This window comes from Tubulanus polymorphus, chromosome 5 (assembly GCF_964204645.1).
Source record: "Tubulanus polymorphus chromosome 5, tnTubPoly1.2, whole genome shotgun sequence".
In the NCBI taxonomy this organism is placed as follows: Eukaryota; Metazoa; Nemertea; class Palaeonemertea; order Tubulaniformes; family Tubulanidae; genus Tubulanus; species Tubulanus polymorphus.
In genome coordinates, this window is record NC_134029.1 from 8041995 (window position 1) to 8062862 (window position 20868).

General features: G+C 38.9%; 1 protein-coding gene across 2 annotated transcripts in view; it reads right to left on the bottom strand.

Annotated features, from left to right (window-relative positions):
• Positions 1-20642, bottom strand: part of LOC141905591 (uncharacterized) — a 35894-nt gene extending 15252 nt beyond the window's left edge. For both annotated transcript variants that reach the window (XM_074794525.1, XM_074794524.1), the window contains exons 1-2: positions 20331-20642; positions 1302-1371 (exon numbers count right to left, since the gene is read on the bottom strand). In XM_074794525.1, coding sequence (XP_074650626.1) covers positions 1302-1371; positions 20331-20441 — 181 coding nt within the window. In that variant the 5' untranslated portion in view covers positions 20442-20642. The remainder of the gene's footprint in view (positions 1-1301; positions 1372-20330) is intronic.
• Between the last annotated feature and the right edge of the window lie 226 nt (positions 20643-20868).

A 20868-nucleotide genomic window follows, 5' to 3' on the forward strand; every position in this document is an offset into this window, starting at 1 on the left:
AATATCGGTAAAATCTAAAATTGCTTTATCCGTGTTTATGGTTAATTAATGAAAAGTGAACGCATTTGTACTCGATAAATACCGCGTGCTAATATCCGCCATTTTTAGAGTGTATTCGAAACACCCACTGCGTGAAACTGAGGAAGTTTGTGTCAAGGCATGTACGGGTCATAATCGGTAATTAACTTAGCCAGTCGTGCTGGTAAATTGCACCAAGCCCGAGGAAGTCAGTATAGCTCGACGATATACATCCAGATATCTTATCCGGAAATGGTTCCAACTAATCACAACTTCCGGCAAAGTTTCAATCCATCTGTAATGAACATCGAACTACAATCGATGTTTATCTTTGTCAATCAAGCAGTTTACATATATCTTAATATAGATTATTTTAGCATCTAGGGCTAGTTTTACTCAAGGCCGATGATGATCATGATGTATCATGCAATAATGTCGAGTGAACACGAACCACGCGATTGGTTGGTTCCAATTCACTTCATTCCGTCGGTATAATCATTAGCAGCCGGCTTCGTCGTTCTAATCAATCGGAATCAATCGAATTTATCGACATTTATTGACGATGGCCCCCACAGCTTGCGTTGACGGTAATCTACGAGCAATGCGCTAATCGACTTCACACTCCGAATGTTCCAATGCTAAGACTCCCGTAGAGTAGAGAAGGCACAAAACGATACGAAACGATGCTTCATCATATATACATTATATACCTGTCATTTTTCAAACATATCCAAAATGAAAATCAATCACGCTACATGTTTAATTGTAACCACACACATATCTACGAGACACGATGCCAAGCAGTTCGATAAGAATGGTTCATATTACGATGACGACGCTGTAAATACATGGATTTCCAATAGAAACACGTGTCGCACTGCGATCTCAATTTCGAGTAATCCGATATCGACGTGATTCAAATTTCAGACCTCGGTGTGACGGGATTTCGGTGTCATGTTCACATCCGTCATTAAAAAAAGCAATAGAAATGTTTACTATTCGAGACAATTTGACCTTCAGAATGCACTGGAATTGTGCTGTCGCGATGAAGGTCAAAAAGTATCGCATTCTTGTTCGATTACCTGTCTAACGGGGTTACGAAATATATACAGAGGTTAGTCACGTGACGTCACACGGCGCGTCATATTGGCCTTCAAGCGTAAGCGGCTTTAACTGAAATAAAAGGTCAGTTGGCAGCCATTTGACGTCCGATATGACGCATCGGAACAATATATTCGTGACGAGTCGGTGAGAACCTCTATGTAGGGGCTTTAAATACATACTCTGTGTTTCCTGGAACGCTGTAACCATGCCGACGTCCTCCTCATTTTCATTCTTCTTTTTGCGATCCACCTGAAATAAGCAGGCGAACACCTGTCTTATCAATTATGCTAGGGATAAGCGCCAAACTATATTTTTGAAAGAAGTGCAGCAGCTCTATAGTGTAACGACATTGCAACCGTCCATTACGCCTTTAATGACTTTTCCTTTTTTCAAATAGTGACTCGTTATTTCAGATGTATAACACGTAGTCGACAAGCAAAATAGCGCTAACGAAGTATAGATAGCTATTGTAAACTACTAAGACCTTTCATCTAATGTAAATTTGTAGGTCTTATCATTATTCTATGGCTGATATACAAAAGAATATATATCTTTACTTGAAGCCCTAAATATCATTGTGAACATTCGAAAGTAATACCTTGGCGAGAATCGAGAAACTAGATTTATGAGTCAATCTTATACAGTTAAATATCAATTGCAAATACAGGGACATGGCCCGTTTTAGTTCATTTCAAATGATTTCGGGCTGTATATATTGAAATGCTGATTAGAATCCCGGTGTCAAAATTCAACTAAATGATAAAGTCCATAACCGCGTGGAATAGAACCAAACCAATACAAATAAGCCATACATCCCGTACATACGTACTACCCTAAACATATCGAAGAATACGAATTATTACTGCATCATTCCCATACGTTATAGAATCCTCTATATTCCAGTGTGATATGGATATAAAAAGTGCGGAATATGTTATCTCTATGAATCCATGCGTATACACTATATTAATGAAATAATTCATATAGTAGACCATATGGCATGATCGATAATGCCGCTGAAATGCGGTCAAACTAAACTGTGATAACGAGACTGACTTTTTCAAATGGCGGTAAAATGAACAAACGATCGGAATCGCTAGACATTTTTACCTGGTGCAAGCGAAGAAATGAGAATGTGAGAAAAAAGATAATTCATTTAAACCGTAACTTTTTGAAGCCAACGCACTTGGTGACGTGCGCTAAACACGACCTTAACTCCACCCAGACACCTATTGTTTACGGTGCAAATCTGACATTATGTACCGGGAAATATTTGAAATGAGTCACGGGGAGTATATTTGCCTTGTCAATACTACGAACCGATTTCAAATGCTAGTAACAATTTTCGCCCATGAATAATGTATTCTCTTCCCATCCCGCGAAACACTTGAAGATCAGTTCAACTCGAATATAAACATAAGTCATCTACAGCCCTGAAAAGCAATTTAAAACAGATTTTCCTCTACGCGTAGCCATTTTGTAATCGGAATAACACCCATCTACACGAAAAGAAATTTGATCGGTAATATTGCTTTAACCCAAAAGATCATCGGATTCTTGGTTGGAGATTTTGTAACACATATTCGATGTCACGGACAGAGTTTCGATGCGAAAGGAGAGTATGAAGTCATACAGACATTATATTCGATATCATTCCCGCCAGAGTAGCGCAGTATATTAGCCTTTCAGTGATTAGACATACAGCCCTTGTATCAATACCGGCAGCAGCTTGCAACTCTTTGCGAATGATTTACATGAAATTTTAATTCGATCTACTTCTATATAATATGTACGACCGTGTAAATGCACTGCGGCCACGACTCGTATCAAGAATCAATTCGTACATAAGTATATATGTATCCGTGCACCCCAGAAATCCTATCGATAAACAATGTCGCCTGCTCAAGCCTAATGGCTACGGAGATATCTTATATTCAGCGATCGCCACTACCCAAATATGAATAATATACATCACAACAATATACGAGCAAATTGATATAATTTCGTATGCATATATCTATTCAGTTGATTCAGTCTATTCTGATGAGAACGTAGTATGGTTTAAATCTGTGAAAATATTTGACACTTTTTTACGCCGTAGAAACCAGTGCAATAATGTTTGTATACATTGATGCCTAGTACGAGTTATTTAAGGTTTAATGAGTGAATCGATGTGCACTGCGTCATCAATATTCTGGCGTTTCAAAATAACAATAAAATATGTGATTTTTTGCATTTTTTGTATTTCATAACTCTTATTCTATATTTGATAAATTCTAATAATCATTTCGAGAGAATGCGCACTACGTCATTGATGTATCGGGTTAGACTGGTTGCCGGTCTCAAATTCAAAATAACTTTATTGATCCTCATGATTTATATCATGTCGCCAATATTAAGCAATATATTTGCTCTTGTTCGTCAGCCACGAATTTTTCAAACGTCCACGCTTGTGGTCACCACACGGATATGATGGATACGTTACATTATTAAAAACCAAACGCGTCACCTGCCATACCGCAAAGCAAGGTGTATCAGATACTCGCGGATATATCAGAGGTTTTACCAATTAAATAGCTGAGCATCGCGTGAACCCGCAAAATTCCGATCGCGGCGTCAGGTGTGTTTTTCCTAATCTACACGAGATAACTCATTGCAACGATACTGCATCAACTGATTCAACTGAATCAAACCCTGTGTCGTTAGTATATACCAGACACCACGTCAAAATGCATTGAATTGACATCAAACGCGAGTGCCTTACTGAATTGAAAGGTCACCGTGCAATTGACATTATTTTGTGTGTGAGAAATGCGCGTCTCATGGGCGGAGAATCTCAGAATTCCAGATATCAAGATGGTGTCGTTTTTCAAACCTAGACTAATCCTCCCTCCAGCCATGCGCACACGGGCCATCAGATTCGAATCCCTGCCGTGAGAGTTGACCTAGGCTAAAATTATCACACAAGAAGTCACGAACTTAGATATCTCGCAATTGAATATCCACCGACGAGTGACACGACAGTAAGTATATTGAAACTATTGTACAGATGAGTACAACATTTTACGACCTTCGAATGGATGAAATGTAGACATCTTAATCGTAACGTAGAAGATCGATCAAGAATAGCGAAGAAAATTCAGAGGCAAAGATAAAAAGAACGAAATTCAATTACTCTGAGGGTTCAATCACTCGAGTCGTATTATCGTGTTTCTATTTACTGAATATATCCCGTGTTTACTGGATACGGTGAATTTTTTTAACATAATTCCATTCCATGGAAGGGTTACCTTCGGGGAGATTGCTATCTCAAATCAAATTTAGCTAATCTCTCTCCGACTGATGCGGCGGGTGTGTGAAAAAGTATACCCCGCGCAGACGAACTAGGAACGTCTATCGATTTTTGTCTCGTTTGTTGCCACAGACTCAAACGAAATTTTCTGTCGCGAGAAGAAATGACACGGAACGAGCCACAGCGAAGAAGCGCATAAACGAATCCAATAAAAGATGAACCGACTGACAGCATGCGTTTTTGATTCAGCTCGATTTCTGTGGCTGCTGAACCGGATCAAATGAGGTTAAAAATGCGGCGTATACACTAAGGCGTGTACGTTGGAAACTCCGCAATAATTTAGGCAAAAGACGGAAGGTTGTGAAAGTATATATTTATAGCAACGTTTCGATCATAAACCGATAGCCATTATCAGGCGAACTGCGCTGAAAAATTATGAATTTATTGTGGGTTTTCTAACGTATCCATCTAACTTGATATTGAGAACCTCTTCGAAATGGCCTCTCAGAGCCTCCATATTCGCGTAACCGAATTCGCGATTTGATGAAAGTGCACATAGACGGGCCCAGGCTGTGGCGGAGAATTCGGACTCACCAAGCTTCTGAAGCCGGTCCCCGAATTCCTTGACTTCGCGACTCGGCGTAGTCCTACCGACCAAATGCCAGTCGGGCTAATCACAGTGCTTGTAACAAACGACATTAAAGCGTTCTGGTGATTTTCCGGTTAAATGGACCAATCAGCAACTATTTTAGCGAAAAAGGTAGTATTTTCGAAACTAGACAAAACTTTTTACGTCTTTGTTTTATGACGTCAAAACACCTGTAATGAAATCACGCGTCGTGAGGCCGGTGGGCTGGTGCAAGGGAGTTTGGGAGCGATACTGTACCCCTGGCAAGCGAGGATGCATAAGTTCTCGGTAAACCTCGTTATTCACTCCTCACTCCTATGGTTTCCTTTTTAGTAAATCAACAGATCCTGCACGATACTTTACATCAATATTCATTATGATAATGATAAAACGAGCAGTGTAAAGTGCGTGCATCTCGAAGAGTGGCGTGTGAAATTTATCACAATGAACGAATTGACGATAAAAACACGGGCGGCACGGACGAGCAATCTTACGGTTTACAGTAGCAATTCATTATACTTAATCGTTTTTCAATCGTTTATAAATAAAGAGCGCTTAACGATAACAAATTGATGAGTTTACCGATCGCTTCAACGTGTAGCACAGCACTTAATATATTCTAGTCGGCTAGCGACTCGAAAGTCTAATGCCCGATTGTATTGAGAATTAGGCCCGAGACTTAAGACAAAAAGATTATTCCTTCATAACTCGACGTGAGCGAACAATTTATCATTTTTTGAAATGTCAAATCGACGAAAAGAAAAATGAATGAACCGAATTTAGAAGTGTATAGAGCGAAAATGAAAAGTCTGCAAGTCGGCTTGCTTTTCGAAAACAATATTGCTTGCGTGATTTACACGATTATAGCTCGGCCGCAGTACAGAGAGGCGGCCCGGATAAGAATCCAATCATGATTTTCTTCTTGTGTTTACAACGATTCTTTCACACGGACGGACCAATACGCGAATGCATCACCAAGACACACGGCACATTCTCGTTAAGCGAAAACTGTGTGAAAAAAGAGACAAAATTGGCGTGAAAAAGTAACGCACTGTCTGCTAGTCTGTCTGGGTCTCGACACGCGCATAAGCCGATATTTTACCGCGCATGATAATAGTTGTGTTTACATCATAACTCTAATACTCTTAGCGATTTCAATTTTTCATTCAGATACAAACATATTTTCAGTTTTTTGTTTCAGTTATTTTCTTTTATGTTGACCGATATAAACTTACCCAATCGTCATAAAAAGAAATCGAATTGTCCTTGTCCTTGCCAATGAGGCGGTTGTGCTTCTCGCGGCCGTGCTTACCCATTTTATCCTATCACATAAACAATCACACAAGCCAGGTAGTGTTTTAAACACGTTGCGGCACTGGATACTGCGTGATTATAAACGAATACGTTGATACAAATTTGTAATTTGACATCAATAACATCTGTCATTAGGAATTTGATTTAAATAAATTAGACCATTCCCCCGTTTGAAAAAAAACAGTCTAGAAATATATACACATAAATATGTCAATTACAGAATTCGACCGACATCTGGCACGTTACTACATCAACTAAACGTAGGAATGTTCGATACGGAGGGAGAACGACAAACCACCTCATTATGAAGCTTTAATAAGGGAGTCTTCTGTCAAAATATCTGGCCCCCTATTACGGAATAATCTCCCAGAATCAATTCGATCATTGCAAAGTGAACCTGCCTTCGAGCGTACTTGTATTAAATCATTGTAGAATAGTTTCTAGATTTTATTCTATACGAACCTATGTTAATGTATAACACGTGTAATAAAACATGTTCTGTTTTCATTCGTCTGTTTATTAATTATGCGCATGATGTTTGAGTGTGGTGAATGCGGTATGGATGATTTTGGGTGATATAAGGCCTGGGTAGACTCTTTCAGTCTCTCCGTTTAGTCCCTATCCTGTTACATTTTACTCCCTTAATCTATAGTTTTAATATTAATCCAATAATGTGAAATTTCAAAATGATACGATATTCAAAACTTCGTTAGTTTGCAGTTTCGGGGCGCGATTATCGAAAATGACTTGCGGTATACACCAGCCGATAAGTTACCGGTATAAAGCGTATATGCCGATATTTATTTTCAGTGATGAATAAATTCAATTTCATATTCATCAATTGTTGATATTCAATATATTGTCTCGGAACGACTAACAGCATAGGAACAATGCGTAAAATTATACCGATTAGGTTCTTCAGTTGTCGCGGGTTATGAAGTATTAATGCTTAATCGATTATAATCAATTGCACAATTACAGCTAATGTATTCGAAATCAAACAAAAATTATGAAGTTTCGTGACTGCGACCGGGGATAATTCATCTATCCCCTGATGGACTAGCGAATCAGCGTGTACTCCCGTTCGGTCTATCTCTGTCAACACTCAGCATAAAATAGTAATCTGATTTGTGATATCATCTCTGCATATAACGGTGACGAGACCCAAACACTCGGAGCTGTTTCGAAACGCTGTTTTAGCGCGATTTGATGACATATAGCCCCAAACACGCGGTCGAGATTCTGATAATATGGTTTTAGATCTGATATGAATTTTTAGATGGTGTAACAACTGCGTTCTGATCACTTTAGATGAAGCCGTGGAGCCAACTGATACGTTCTTATCAAGAAACTACTCCATACCTAAATGTTATTCGGGCATAGCCAAATTTCGGATCGCTTATAACACCTAAAAGCCAAGTAATATTTGCTTGAAATATCGGACTATTAAGGACTATTTCACCGTAAATGATGCCTATCATGATCACCACAACAAAACTATAATAACAAAAGTATATTGTTCAATTTTCATCATCTCATCGAAGATATTCGATCATATTCATTACTCAAACTTAGATATTCCACATTTTAGGGCCAGAATGAATATTTCAGAGACGTCCAAGCCAATGAACCTAATTCAGCCAATACACACACACACACACACACACGTTTCCGACATTTGGACGTGCTGAAATTATTCAACGACTGTTACCGACGCTTGCCTGGCGACTACACTAGGATGGTCTAGAGTTATTAATTCTAATGAATGCGTTTATGACCGAATCTGTAGCAGCTGTTTCAAGCTTCGAAGTAACGAGTTAGAAACATCGATAATTACACAGTTTCGTATTGTATTATTAATGCGTGTGTATACACGTAAAGGTATATACACATTTTCCCTTGTCGGCAAAATAAAGTTGGTATAAGCGAGAAAATTGACGAAATTAATTCAATAAAACCCCAAATGAAGAAAAACCGATGAAACGAGAAGACAGCAAAAAATCATTGCCTAAAGATGTTTCTACAACGCCCTACGGTAATAGATCAATACCGGTAACTGAATAGAACTGGCAATAAACTCGTTGAAGCAACGCCTAAGCCCAGTTCCACTGTCCAGATTTGAGCGCCAAAAATGGGCTTGACGTCCGTTTGAATGTATTGACTATATAGTCAAATCGATCGACTTAAAGTGCATATGTCGACACCTATGTTTAGAATTTCATACACTACTTTTCAATTATAAGACTGGACCAAATTTGGAACCAGGCTTTAGAATAGATTCTTGGTTAAATCCGCAAACGGCAAAATCCACCACTGAATGAAATAAAAAAAGCTTAAGCAAATCATACCGGTGTTTGGTAAAGAGGAGGTCCATGATTAACAACCTGGAAATCGTACAGGAAACGCTATATCAAACTCAAACTAAATTATTCGACTGTGAAATCGTCAGAATATCGATTGTATTAGAATTACTACCACAGGTTGGCCACTTTTATTACTATTCCCCGACATGTAAGTTGTTTTCCCTGACCCTAAGTTGTTTTCTCAGCTAAGAATCCAATCAACATCAACACAGTCAAACACGTAAAAAACATAGACGAAAATTGTTTGATCTAACAATCTCATCAAATTTCCTCGACTTTTCCCTGATTTCAAACTATTTTTTACAAAATTCCCTGACTATTCCCTGACTTTTTAAAGAAAAGAAAATTCCCTGACTTTTCGCTGATTCCGTGATATCCAAGTGTGTGACCACCCTTTACTTATTTCTTTTAACTGGTTTCATTCAATTTCAATTTAATTTATTGCTCAACACAGAAAAAATTGCACAGAGCAAAATATAACATTACAATAATTACAACAACAAAAAACATACAATACGGGGTAATAATGTGAAGAAGTAAAGAAGAATACTTTCCTAAATATATCACCCCATGGATAAGAGTTCAATGTAGGTAAATTAGAAAATATAGACGAAAGCGACTGGCAAGCAAAGTCTGAAGACAGATCATACCTGTGCGTTGTAAATAGTTCTTTTCCGTTTATTTTTCATCGTTTTAAACTCAGATATATGTACGTCTGTGTTTGATATTCCGATATATGAACGTACGCTCGAACAGTCGCTTTTAATCCAAACGACACAATGTAAATATCACACTTCAAACATTTGCGTTCATTTGTTTAGCTGGTGGCATTATGAAACGTGACTATCGCGTATTGTTTCACTTGTCAAATCTCATATGTACTTATACACTCATTACGTACTGTCGTTTTCGTACGCAACGTTCAAGCTGACTCACATTATCTAAGCAACGACCATCTTATACTAGAATACCTATACCCAAGGTCAAGGAACTCTGCGGGATTCGTATGAAAAGAATATTTCGTTCAATGACAATCTTTCTTAGAAATCTCGTATTGGACACGTGTCATAAGCAGTTTGGATCTATACAAGCGATTCATATTAGTTGGGGATCATGAAAAATCCCGATAGTACCGCACATTCTCCATTCACAGGGTGAACGTTACTATTCTATGTCATTGAGCTGTGCATATACGTAAGATGTTTGTTTCCGCAGACAAGTGACTGTCTGATATTAAGAAAGTTTAAACCCACAGTCTGATATCAATGAAGTTAAAACCCACAATACATGAAAAAAACTTAATTAGAAAATCGACCCAATTCTCAAATTGTAAAACGTCGAATGCTCATTTAGTTTTCCCTTCATATTGTGGGTTTTACTTCTTGAAAAGATGCTTTGAAACTATCTTTATGCCTTGGCATTATTGTCTGATTAGTGTCACACTCTCTATGAATACTTTAGTTTCTAGGCTATATTTACTCATTTACCTGATGAAGCTACTATGCACTGGTAGCGGAAGCTCGTAATTTGAATAAATTCAGGCAACATTCAAAGTGCTATTTGCCTTTAAGCTTACTGTTATTGGATCTTACTTTCAAGAATTCACTGAATGAAATGTTTTAGAAAATGAGCTTAGTAAGAAATAATGACAGCTGACGACATGTCTAGTAGGCCCACGCGTTGTCGGAATCGAATTCCATCAGTTGCCGTGTGAGTGCGATGAACTAATCTTAAGAATTTCTAATTCATTCGATAATGTTTCTGAAATTCAATAGCCTTTGTTTATAGATATTCTGAAGGAAAATATAAGCAAAATCCTACACTTTATTTCATGAGAGATTTGAGAAGAAAATTAGCACATGCAGTTTCATGCAGCTTAAGAAAAAGTAGCGGGAGCGAATTCTTGTGAAATTTGACCAACCTGAAGTTCGGGAGATCCGATTCTGGGCAGATCGTCATCCGAATCGCTGTCGCTAGACGCCATGTGATCTCGACTGATTTTACCGTCAGCCATGATACGCAAAAAGTCCTGTTCCCATGACGTGGTAGAACGTCGTCTTTGTAAAACAAGTCTATATATGCTTCCCACCTTGGTAACTCGCCGTTCAAAATGTTCGAATCGTCACCATCAATATCGTTTTTGTGTTGTTCGAGAATTTAAAGCGAGAAACGCGTGTGCACAGTTCAACGAATAACCTGCTTAACTCCGGATAAAAGTGTCATCAAAACACAACAGATTTTATTGTAACAGTTTAATCCTTGGATCAAGTTATTTTAAGGTGATAATACAGTTCTTAACGCGTGCAAAGAACTCTGTTCTTATCGTTCTGAAAAATACGTCAATGCCGCCGACGAGATCTTCTATCCGTAATAATCTACACGACTTTCTCAGTTAGGCTACTGTGAAGAAACGCAATTCGATATTCTACAAATAAATGCGACGCAAAAGGCGAAGTATCGTGTCTGTACCGGCACTGCACCATTCACCGGTAGTAACCGACTAGTGAGATCGATTCGAGCCTGTTTGACATTTTAGCAAATCTGAACTGAATATCCGCTTACAATGTACAAAATCTAAGATCCACTTCGACGAGCGTTTTCATAGAAATCCTACATAAGGCGAATTATTTTAAAAAAAGATAAAACAAGCTTGTAACGATTATCTTCGTAAAGATGATCGGTACTAGCTTCGAGGAATCACGTTGACGAATTCATATCTAGAGGTTGTCACGAGGTGTATATTTCCCGGCGCGCCGACGGACACCGATGGCCAACAGCCGCCGTATAGTATGACCCAGTGTCGCGCCACGATGGTTTTACGGGCTGCTATTCGTTTCAGTTTCGTGTGCGCGAATCTACGTCCATCGAATACTAACGGCCAGAAAAAAATCAGGACTCCGAATCCACGAGCCGATTGATATCATTATAGCTGATTTCACGGATCTTACTCACACGTTTATCGATAACGACCCGAGTTGCGTTGGCTGTAATTTGCAGATCCGTCATTACTGACAGTTTGCTGTTGGACACGTACGTTGCATTAGTCGCCAATTTTTCTCAGATGGCTCGGCGAGGAAGATATTAATACAACATCGTTTTATCGAAAATGACAATTTGTTTCAAAGCTGGTCCGATATTGAGCAAATCTGAACGAAGAAGGCTCTATACATGGTTTCAAAATATGTGTACATGAGATCAAGTGACGTCGCCACAGATCCAACCGTCGGACCAATAATGAAAAATATCGATCTTTCGAAAATTCCAAAAATATTTTCATTCATCATTTTAGTGGCAATTCTGTTTGGAATACATTAAGATGCCTCTGACTTCATTTTTCATTTTATGGAGAAGGCTTCGCCGCTGCGGCGCTCGCATTTGTAGTAACCCAACGTTATGCCCTTCATCCTGATATCTGACCAATAGGAAAATGAAGCCTATACGTCACTGACCTTACGTAATGATCTATATCATTACAAATCACAATCAAAATGTTCGATGATTGCCTGGTTGAATACACTCTGGTCAGGTCCTCTACCCAACAGATCATATTTTGGTCAACATCATAAGATATATATATAGCCTGATAATACGACAACCACCGCAACGCTTATGGAATACATAGCAAATCCATTAACAAACATGTTGCTGAATCGATATTGCTCAAAAGCAGTTCTCTTCTCTTTTACCCACCCACAATTTTCGTCTCATATTATTCGTGTTCTTGCATGCAACTATACGAATTGCAAATGCAGACAAAGACCTCGCAATAAGGCCTATCAATACGCGTTTGGCTGTACCATGCAGCTACTATCAAAGATTTTTTGAAGGAAATTGTTAAAAAGCAAACCATCCCCGAGATCAAATTTTTCATGACGTATTGTCATACGCGGGCATATCATGGTGGTTTCCGTGAAAAGATTCCTTTTCAAAGTTATTTCGGACAGAGCTTACCGACAAATTGAGAGAGCATTCGAAATCCGAGTCTTTCATAACGATAAACCAAATCAGCACGGCAAACGCGATACTTCAAAGGATATAAGGATATCGCGGACATTAGAAGCCAGATGAAAAAAAACTATGATAATCCATCATAAGCGTTCGTGGCAGCCGAAATCTTGCATTTCTTATCCGTTCCAGAACACGAACTACACGAAATATTCCACCAAAAATCAAAGGAAAATACAAAAAAAACTGTTGTTTTGTGTCATGGACCGCTTCGTCGTGTATACTCAAGTATACGAGTACATTGCAGTGGCATTACCGCGTAATGTCAATTGCGGCGTTAGCGCCATAAAACGATGCTTCCATCGGAGTTAATTTACCAACCTAAATCATTACTAAACTGACACAGACAACATAAGTCAATGGCATTAGAGTGTATATCACAAGGGGTAGTTCATAATTTAAACACGTACTGGCATTAGTAACCACCGGTATAGACGGTACTCGATATTAGCTGTTTTGGGAATTATTCTGGGAATCAACATTACATTCAATTACAGCTGCGTATTAGTTGCATAACGCCAGCTGAGACTGGGTGAAAAAAAACTGTAACCCCGAAATTATTTTCGGTGGCCAAATTATGTCTATAATACTATAGTCACGATGTGATTCGGACTAGTGACAATACACTGAGTTGATATCGTGACTTTGAGTTATGTATTAACAGATGAATATAGCTCGAGGTGTTTATTATCAGATGTCCTTGAAATGATAGCACGGGACATGTGACGTGTTGCTGTGAACCGAAGAGCTCCCAAAGGCAAGAAGGGGTCGATTATGGGAACACTTCGCTGATCAATCGTACAATGAAGACATGTGTTGCGGCGGCATTAGTTATCTGTCAATTCTTAATTTCGGTTTACCGAGCCGTAAGAAATACATTAATTACAAATCTACTGTTAGATTATTGATGCAAAGAGAGTGCTTTCGATACGCGCAGATAGTGAGGTGCACGTTCAGTGATGATCCCATCCCGAGAGTCTACTCCCGGTTGCAATGCGATCGATTTGAAACAGTTTGATTTACATAGCGGATGATATCGCCAGTCAGACTCCCACTGATAATTTTCGTATATTCCCAACAGGAATTCATCGAAAATATCAATCCATCATCGACAGAAAAAGAATCGATCGATTTTGCTTGAAAGCACAACGGCTTACGTCTGCCTATGGCCTCTGAGTTACGACGACGACCGACCATTAACCGGCGATATGTACGCGCTTCTATCATCCAATTTCCAATTCTCGACAGATACCCCAGTTCAAGTGCTCGTCGTGAGAAAACAATAGAATGCTCTATACCTTCACTTTCCAATCGGTTAAAAATCCAGATGGCAACACGAGCTGGTGATATTATTGATACGTCACTGAATTTGCCTGCGATCTACATTCAAGAGTGCGGCCGGATTCAATGTGAAAATAGAAAATTAATTAAACTGAAAACTAGAAATGAAAGCTACAAATTGTATTCCACGAATTATTAGACTAGGTGGAGCCTGTAATTATGAATCTTTTATTAAGCATCACAAGCCATCGATCGGTGACGTAGCACAAAAACCGATAGAGGAAGATTATGGCTTGATACAGCATCTAATCAAACAACTAATTTTTAATTTCGATTTTCGGAAGACTCAAAAAAACATACCATTTTATAATTGTTGCACACCGACTGGCATAAGATTTGTGAAATATTCTTTAGATTTCTTCAACGAAACCAATATGGTACCCGGTCCAACGTTCAACGAGGAATGTATAATATGCGTTTGGCAGACGACGCGCGGGGAAACATGGAAACACGGAAACACGGAAACAAACATGTTTGATATCGGAAACGGTTTCATGTTTCCGTGCTTCCCTGCGTCGTGTGCGTTGGGCTTTATACGAAAATAAGAGTGCTACTACACGATATGGAGAATAAGAACTAAAACAATTAGTAGCTTGAATGTCGTTGATTTTTGGACATTAATTCATTTGGACGGCTGTGTTGTCAGTTTTCGTGCCGCCTACAGTGTTCTCAAATGAAGACGACACACAAAACGGCGAATGCCGTAATGATGGAAGACATGTTTTTTTTATCTAAAAAGCGTCGACTGGCCTCGAGGGATTCGTGACAACGGGCTCGTAACCAAGAGCTGCAGTCTACGTCAATTATGTGACCGAGAATGAAACAGTCTGTGACAAGAAATTCTTAGAATCGGATTCGGAAGACATCGTGCATCTTTTTCAAGCGCTCTGACTTCGTATACTGATTGATTAAACGCTCTATGCAGATCGCCCCGTTTCCTGAAAGGCTATACCCAACCACGGAAACAAAACAACACAGGCCGCTAAATCAGTTACCAAAACGAAATACGTTATTGGAAGCGGAAATATGAAGGAAGAATACATTTGTATTGATTAAGAACAAAGTCCCTGTAAGGCTGGGTTACATTCGGGGTTACATGTTTGCGGATGAAATCTCCATTCGAGGAGATAAAAAGTTACTGCAATAACAGTAACGAATGTAGAAGTACCATGTGAGTTGTCACTGTAAGTAGCTACTGGAGTATCTTTATGGTCTAGAACACGTAAACGTATTATTAATTCAGAATAATCGGTGTAAGAATGCTGAACCGTTGTGCTATCAAGTGATGATTTACTCCGAATAAAATACACGATAATCAGTGGCAGCTCAGCCATTTCCAAAATGTTCGTATTCGTGCCATGTACATTGTGTTCGATAATCAGAAAAAAACTGACACATAAAGCTGTGATATGCGACCACACCACTCGCAGAAATACGATCGCATTTTAGCATCGCGCACGACTTTCGGATGGAGTTAATGCATGCGCGTGACCTCGAAATGTTGTGGGCCAGACGATAAAATATGGAAATAAACTGAAATAACGGCGTCGTTAATCGATAGATCGATTCATTATCAATTCTGATTAACTCTGTAAAAACGTGTACATGGAGATTTGATGAATTTCTTCTAGAGTCCGCTCGTGGTGTGGAGAGATCGAATACGAAGAATGAGTGGCAAAAAGTCTCAAAATAAATTTAGCGAATCTGTTCACGGCCTCGCATAGAAATACAACTGCCTCAGATATAATATTCGAAAAAAATATATTTTTGATAATATCTATATTCAACGAAGCAAAACAAGATTTCCGCATCAACGAAATTCAGAGTAAATCCCATTTTCATCCTCCCAACAAATCTGATGTAGTTCTGGCTTTCCTCCGTAGTCTTTTCATTGATTATTCGAAACGTTCGACTCTTCGCACTATGGATTAACGGCATTTTCAAAGCTCAAAGTAAACGTTAGATTAGTCAACGTCTTGAATCGCCATGCAGGGAAATGGCGAGGTAGATATTTCATTTTCAAATCATGATGCCGGGAAATAGAAACCAAGCCTTATAGAGAATCGACAGACGCGGAAAGCACCGCACATGATGGATAAAAACCATTCGCTAATCATTTGAGACATAATGACGTTAAATGTCCGAAATAATCAAATCTATTTCATTTGATATACGAAGTAATTGCTACATATCTAGGTCGCTGGTAATTCGTTTGAATATGTTTTTTGCGACACATTAGAGCGGACCTGGAAAAAAGTAAACAGTTTACTTTTTATAGCGAAATAAACATAATGTATGCCAGTAACTGCCATATTCCTATAATCTGCCATATATACCAGCTTGTTTGACGATCGCTTGTTTCGCCGATATCAGAAAAGAAAAGAAACTTATCTGCGGAAGTTAGACGTGATATCTCCGATTTCAAAATGATCCGAGTAATTTCCTGGGCATCGAAGGTTCCGCTCCGATACCGTTAGGCGTACATCGGTATTATCTATACCAGAAAAGGTGCAGTTTTAGAAGAAAAACTTACGAAACGACCATCTATCGATAGAAATTATACACATCGACGAGAATTGAACATTGAAGTGGCCGTTAAACACGTGCACCGGAACACCAATTAAAATCGACTCGGCAATTATTTCTTCAAAAATTTATCGGCGTATCGGGAATTTTAACAGATTTCTAACGGCTAATTAATGGCGCCGCAAAAAGGTAAATAACTTGTAGGCATCCTATAGCTCTACATGGTGTCGTGGTATTCTATACTGTGCGTGGTACGTGTGAATAATACGAATTTGAATCCGGCAGGCGGAGGTCGCCGTCATGCTGTTAATTAACTCCCGAAATGTGTTTTCATCCTGATAAACTTATCTCCTTTCATGTTTGTACATTACTAAGGTCGTCGCGTAATTCTAGGGGCAACGATAGAAGTCGAATGTATTCAATAACAAACAAAACATGACCAAAAAAACAACTACATCCGATTGCAACCTGTCCCTGACCCCGCGACCGCGGTGTCATCTCCTGACAAGCGCAGATGACCAACTTTCTGACCACCGAGATAATTGAACTCGAGAGAAAACACGAAGCTCGTTATACAAAAAAAAATACAGATTACAGACATGGGAAGAATACCGCTCAACTGCATGCTATACCCCCCGTCAAAAATAGGTTTTCGATGTCAACATTCGACAGAAACGTATTTCGCATTTGCACAGCAATCTTCGTCTTGAAATATGTGCTGGATTTATCCCAGTCAGTTAGACAAACGATCGTACCTTATCGCGCATCTCAAAGGGTGTCGTGCGCGAAACTCGTAACTAAATTCCTTATAGTTTATCAACAACTACAAGGATCAATTGTGGAGATCCTGTGTAGGTTGATCCGAGAATACGACAAAAAATAAACAGACAAAGAAAGGAATATTCCAAAACATGTCCGTCTCAGTTCAGTGGTATGTTATCAGCGGGACGATTGAAGTAGACGTCTGATATGCTTCAAATGCAAAATCGACGAAGCTAGCTTGGATTTTGCAAGAAGAGTCCACACAAGTGGGTCCCAAACAAGGTTAGAGGTTGATTGAATCTGGCTTATCACTGCCACGACAAGATCATCAAATATAATTATGATGAATGTATATTGGCGAAAGTAAGGCTAGAGAGTAGATAAGTCGTAAAGACAACCAATATAGCACCGACCTTAGAACAAAGCCTGTTCATTTATCAAGTCATGGACTGCGTTACTACGCGTCGAACGGAATTCATACCGACGAATGGATCGGAATCGTCGTGTCACGGAACAAGGAAATGCGGTTTATGCAAAATTTATGATCACTTTTTCAACAGCTCTGTGGCCGTTAGAAGCACCGGAAAAGAACGGAATGTTACCACGTGACAACCGTTTCAAAGTGAATAATCTAATCCACGTGAATGAGAAATCAATCAGAAAACACTGCGACACGTATTAGCCAGAGAGCATGTATTATCATAACGCATTTCAAAGAAAAAAACTGAGCCATTCTGCGTATACTCACGACGCAATTAAAATTTCATACCACTCTCATCTAACAATCTAATTAACTTTACGCTGCGATATAATCATTCTCAGTAAAGCAAATAACGGCGCGAACAGTTTTGAGAATTTGGTCGTCTGTTCGATTCAGACAAGCTAGCGCCACGGTAGATGAGTAAATCTTGGGAGAAGATTGATGACGATAGATGTTAAATTAAGCGGAATTATATTCCCATTGACGTCTGATGCAATGTCAATGAAACCCAATTGAAGAAGCCTCAACGCCGTTTGTTCAACCGCCTCGTGCACATGGCAATATCAGTTCGCTTACCTCGGGGATATCCTTTTGTGGAACGTTACATATGGATCGAATTAATACCTCAAGATCCGCAAGTTGCTACATCGCAAGGGAAGCTATAACAATGTTGAGGAAGTGTATACCAGCACACCAAAAAACACTTCATATCCATTGTTCTACCTTCAAACATGATTTTTTCTGAGTCAGTTGTGTATGGTGACGATGCAAACATAGCCAATAATAAGAACCTAACCGAATCAAAGCCATCATTTTTAAAACCAATCGTATGATTGGAACATTCGGCCAATAAAACCAGCTTATCAAATTGTTTCCCTTCCGAATCTTCGAAGAAATGAAGAAAGCTGATTAATAAATGATTTGGACGCTTCTCAATCTCAAGAAAACCGGAATGTACGTAGTAATAGAACCTTACTGCTTGGTTGCTAGCGATGAATTTAAAAGCAATTTCTATTTATGATTCAATAATATGCACCAAACCAATTAAAAAGGTTCATCGAACAATTCAGCAATATAAGTCATCCTATCAAATTATCTTAGCTCATACCTCTGGCATGCCACTTCTTTTGTACGCCAAAACGTTATCTATCGTGGGTTGTATGGTAATATTAGTACCTTCCCCCAATTGATCGGCAAAAAAGATGATTTTTTTACTCAAAGAGTGCAGGCTCGAGTCGGATGATGAAGAACTATACTTGTAACAAAGTGCGAAGTGAATGATACTGAACGACACTGATTTTGTACCTGCATGTTCCCATTACGACGAGTGTTCCTGTAATAACAACAGATCTTCGTATGCCACTATTTCCAGAGCTATATTTTTCTAATCGAACATTTTATTAATCCTTATCTCGGTAGATATATACATATATAGAAAATACACGAGCAGTATATACATATGTAATGTTATTTTCAGCCAATTTCGATACTATGAGTGTATGTGCGTGAATATATGGTTTTTACGACAGCACGCGACGACACTAGATGTTGCTAGATGATGCCTGCCTGCCAGTTACATACACCACGTAGTAATAAAGCAGCGTACACACTTATTGATTGTACGTATTGTGCCGCCGTATCATTTGAGATTGCATTGTTGCCGGCGGTGCAAATGGCGCACCGACCAGTTTGAAACGCACGCAGTTAAATTCTGCAGGATGCGACAGTTTACTGCGCCATCTTGAGTTAAAACGATTCAGTACTGCAACTGAGGCAGCCCTTTCTGGCCATTGCCGTTATCTGAAATTGTAACCTACAGGCCGCAGGGGCCTGAGACACAAAGTTTTTGACAGACCCCAGCATCCTAGGTACTATATATCATAGTTCCTGAGATACTGGGGTTTATTAACTTATTGTCTCAGGCCCCTGTGGTACAGGCTAAACAAAATTATGCCTCCTAATCGGTCGGGTCGCTTTTATAAACTGCAATGAAATTTGTAACCAGTTCATTTCTATAACTGCCGGGTGTGTTATTGTTAGCTTGATCATGATTTAGAAAAAAATTCATGTGCAGAGTAGATAGGCAGCCGGCCGGGTAAACTTTTAAGCTCAGCAAAAGTTAAAAACAAGGTATCAATTGTATAGCCATAAATATATAGTCCTTACCGCATGGCTGTTTCCATATTTTTTGAAAAGTTGAATTTGCTTTCTCGAAAATGCCATTCTATTCTGAGCAGCGTTTAAAACGTGTATGCATATGATATGTGTATTTCATAGTAAACAGTCATTTATATAAAGAGCATATACTTTACATAGTGTATATATGTATGTATTGCTTGAAACGATGAATGAATTGAGGTCCTGTCGCGGTCATAGCCATTGCGACGCGCCGTGCCACACCGAACATGTAGTCATCCACTCGCGCGTAACGGTGAGCATGAATTATAGCAAAATATTTTGCATTTCGCATAAACACATTTGACCAAAAGGACTTACCTGAAACCGACCACGGAAATAGTTATTCCGATTGCGAAGTTGTGCTCGCGTTAAATCCATAACACGACGAAACTTCATATATAAATGTATTAGGACAAAGTCTCGAGGCATTATATATATCTAACCCTGGCCGATGTGCATATACAAATATACTTCAGGCAAGGTGTCCCCGTTATCATGCATTACGTCAACCGTATGTAAAAGAAGCTAAATAGAAAATTGCCTGAATGAGCCTTGAGTGAAAGAAAAGGATGACCTAATAAAGTTTGTAAATGATACAAATATTTTCGAACTGGTAAAGCTTGATTTAAGAGGTGCTTATTTTCTAGCTTCAATGTGTAGGCTTCGTATTTTCTAACCAGGCATTGATAAAGAATTAGTACAAATTCGACGTTGCTGCGAGTTTGTTGACTTTGGAATTATACAATCTATTAGATTACCCATTAAAATAGCCGTATAAAATAACGTGAACGTCGTATTTTGTTTGTTTCAATCTTCAACCAATCGATTATACGTCAGTTATGAAAGTTATTAAGCA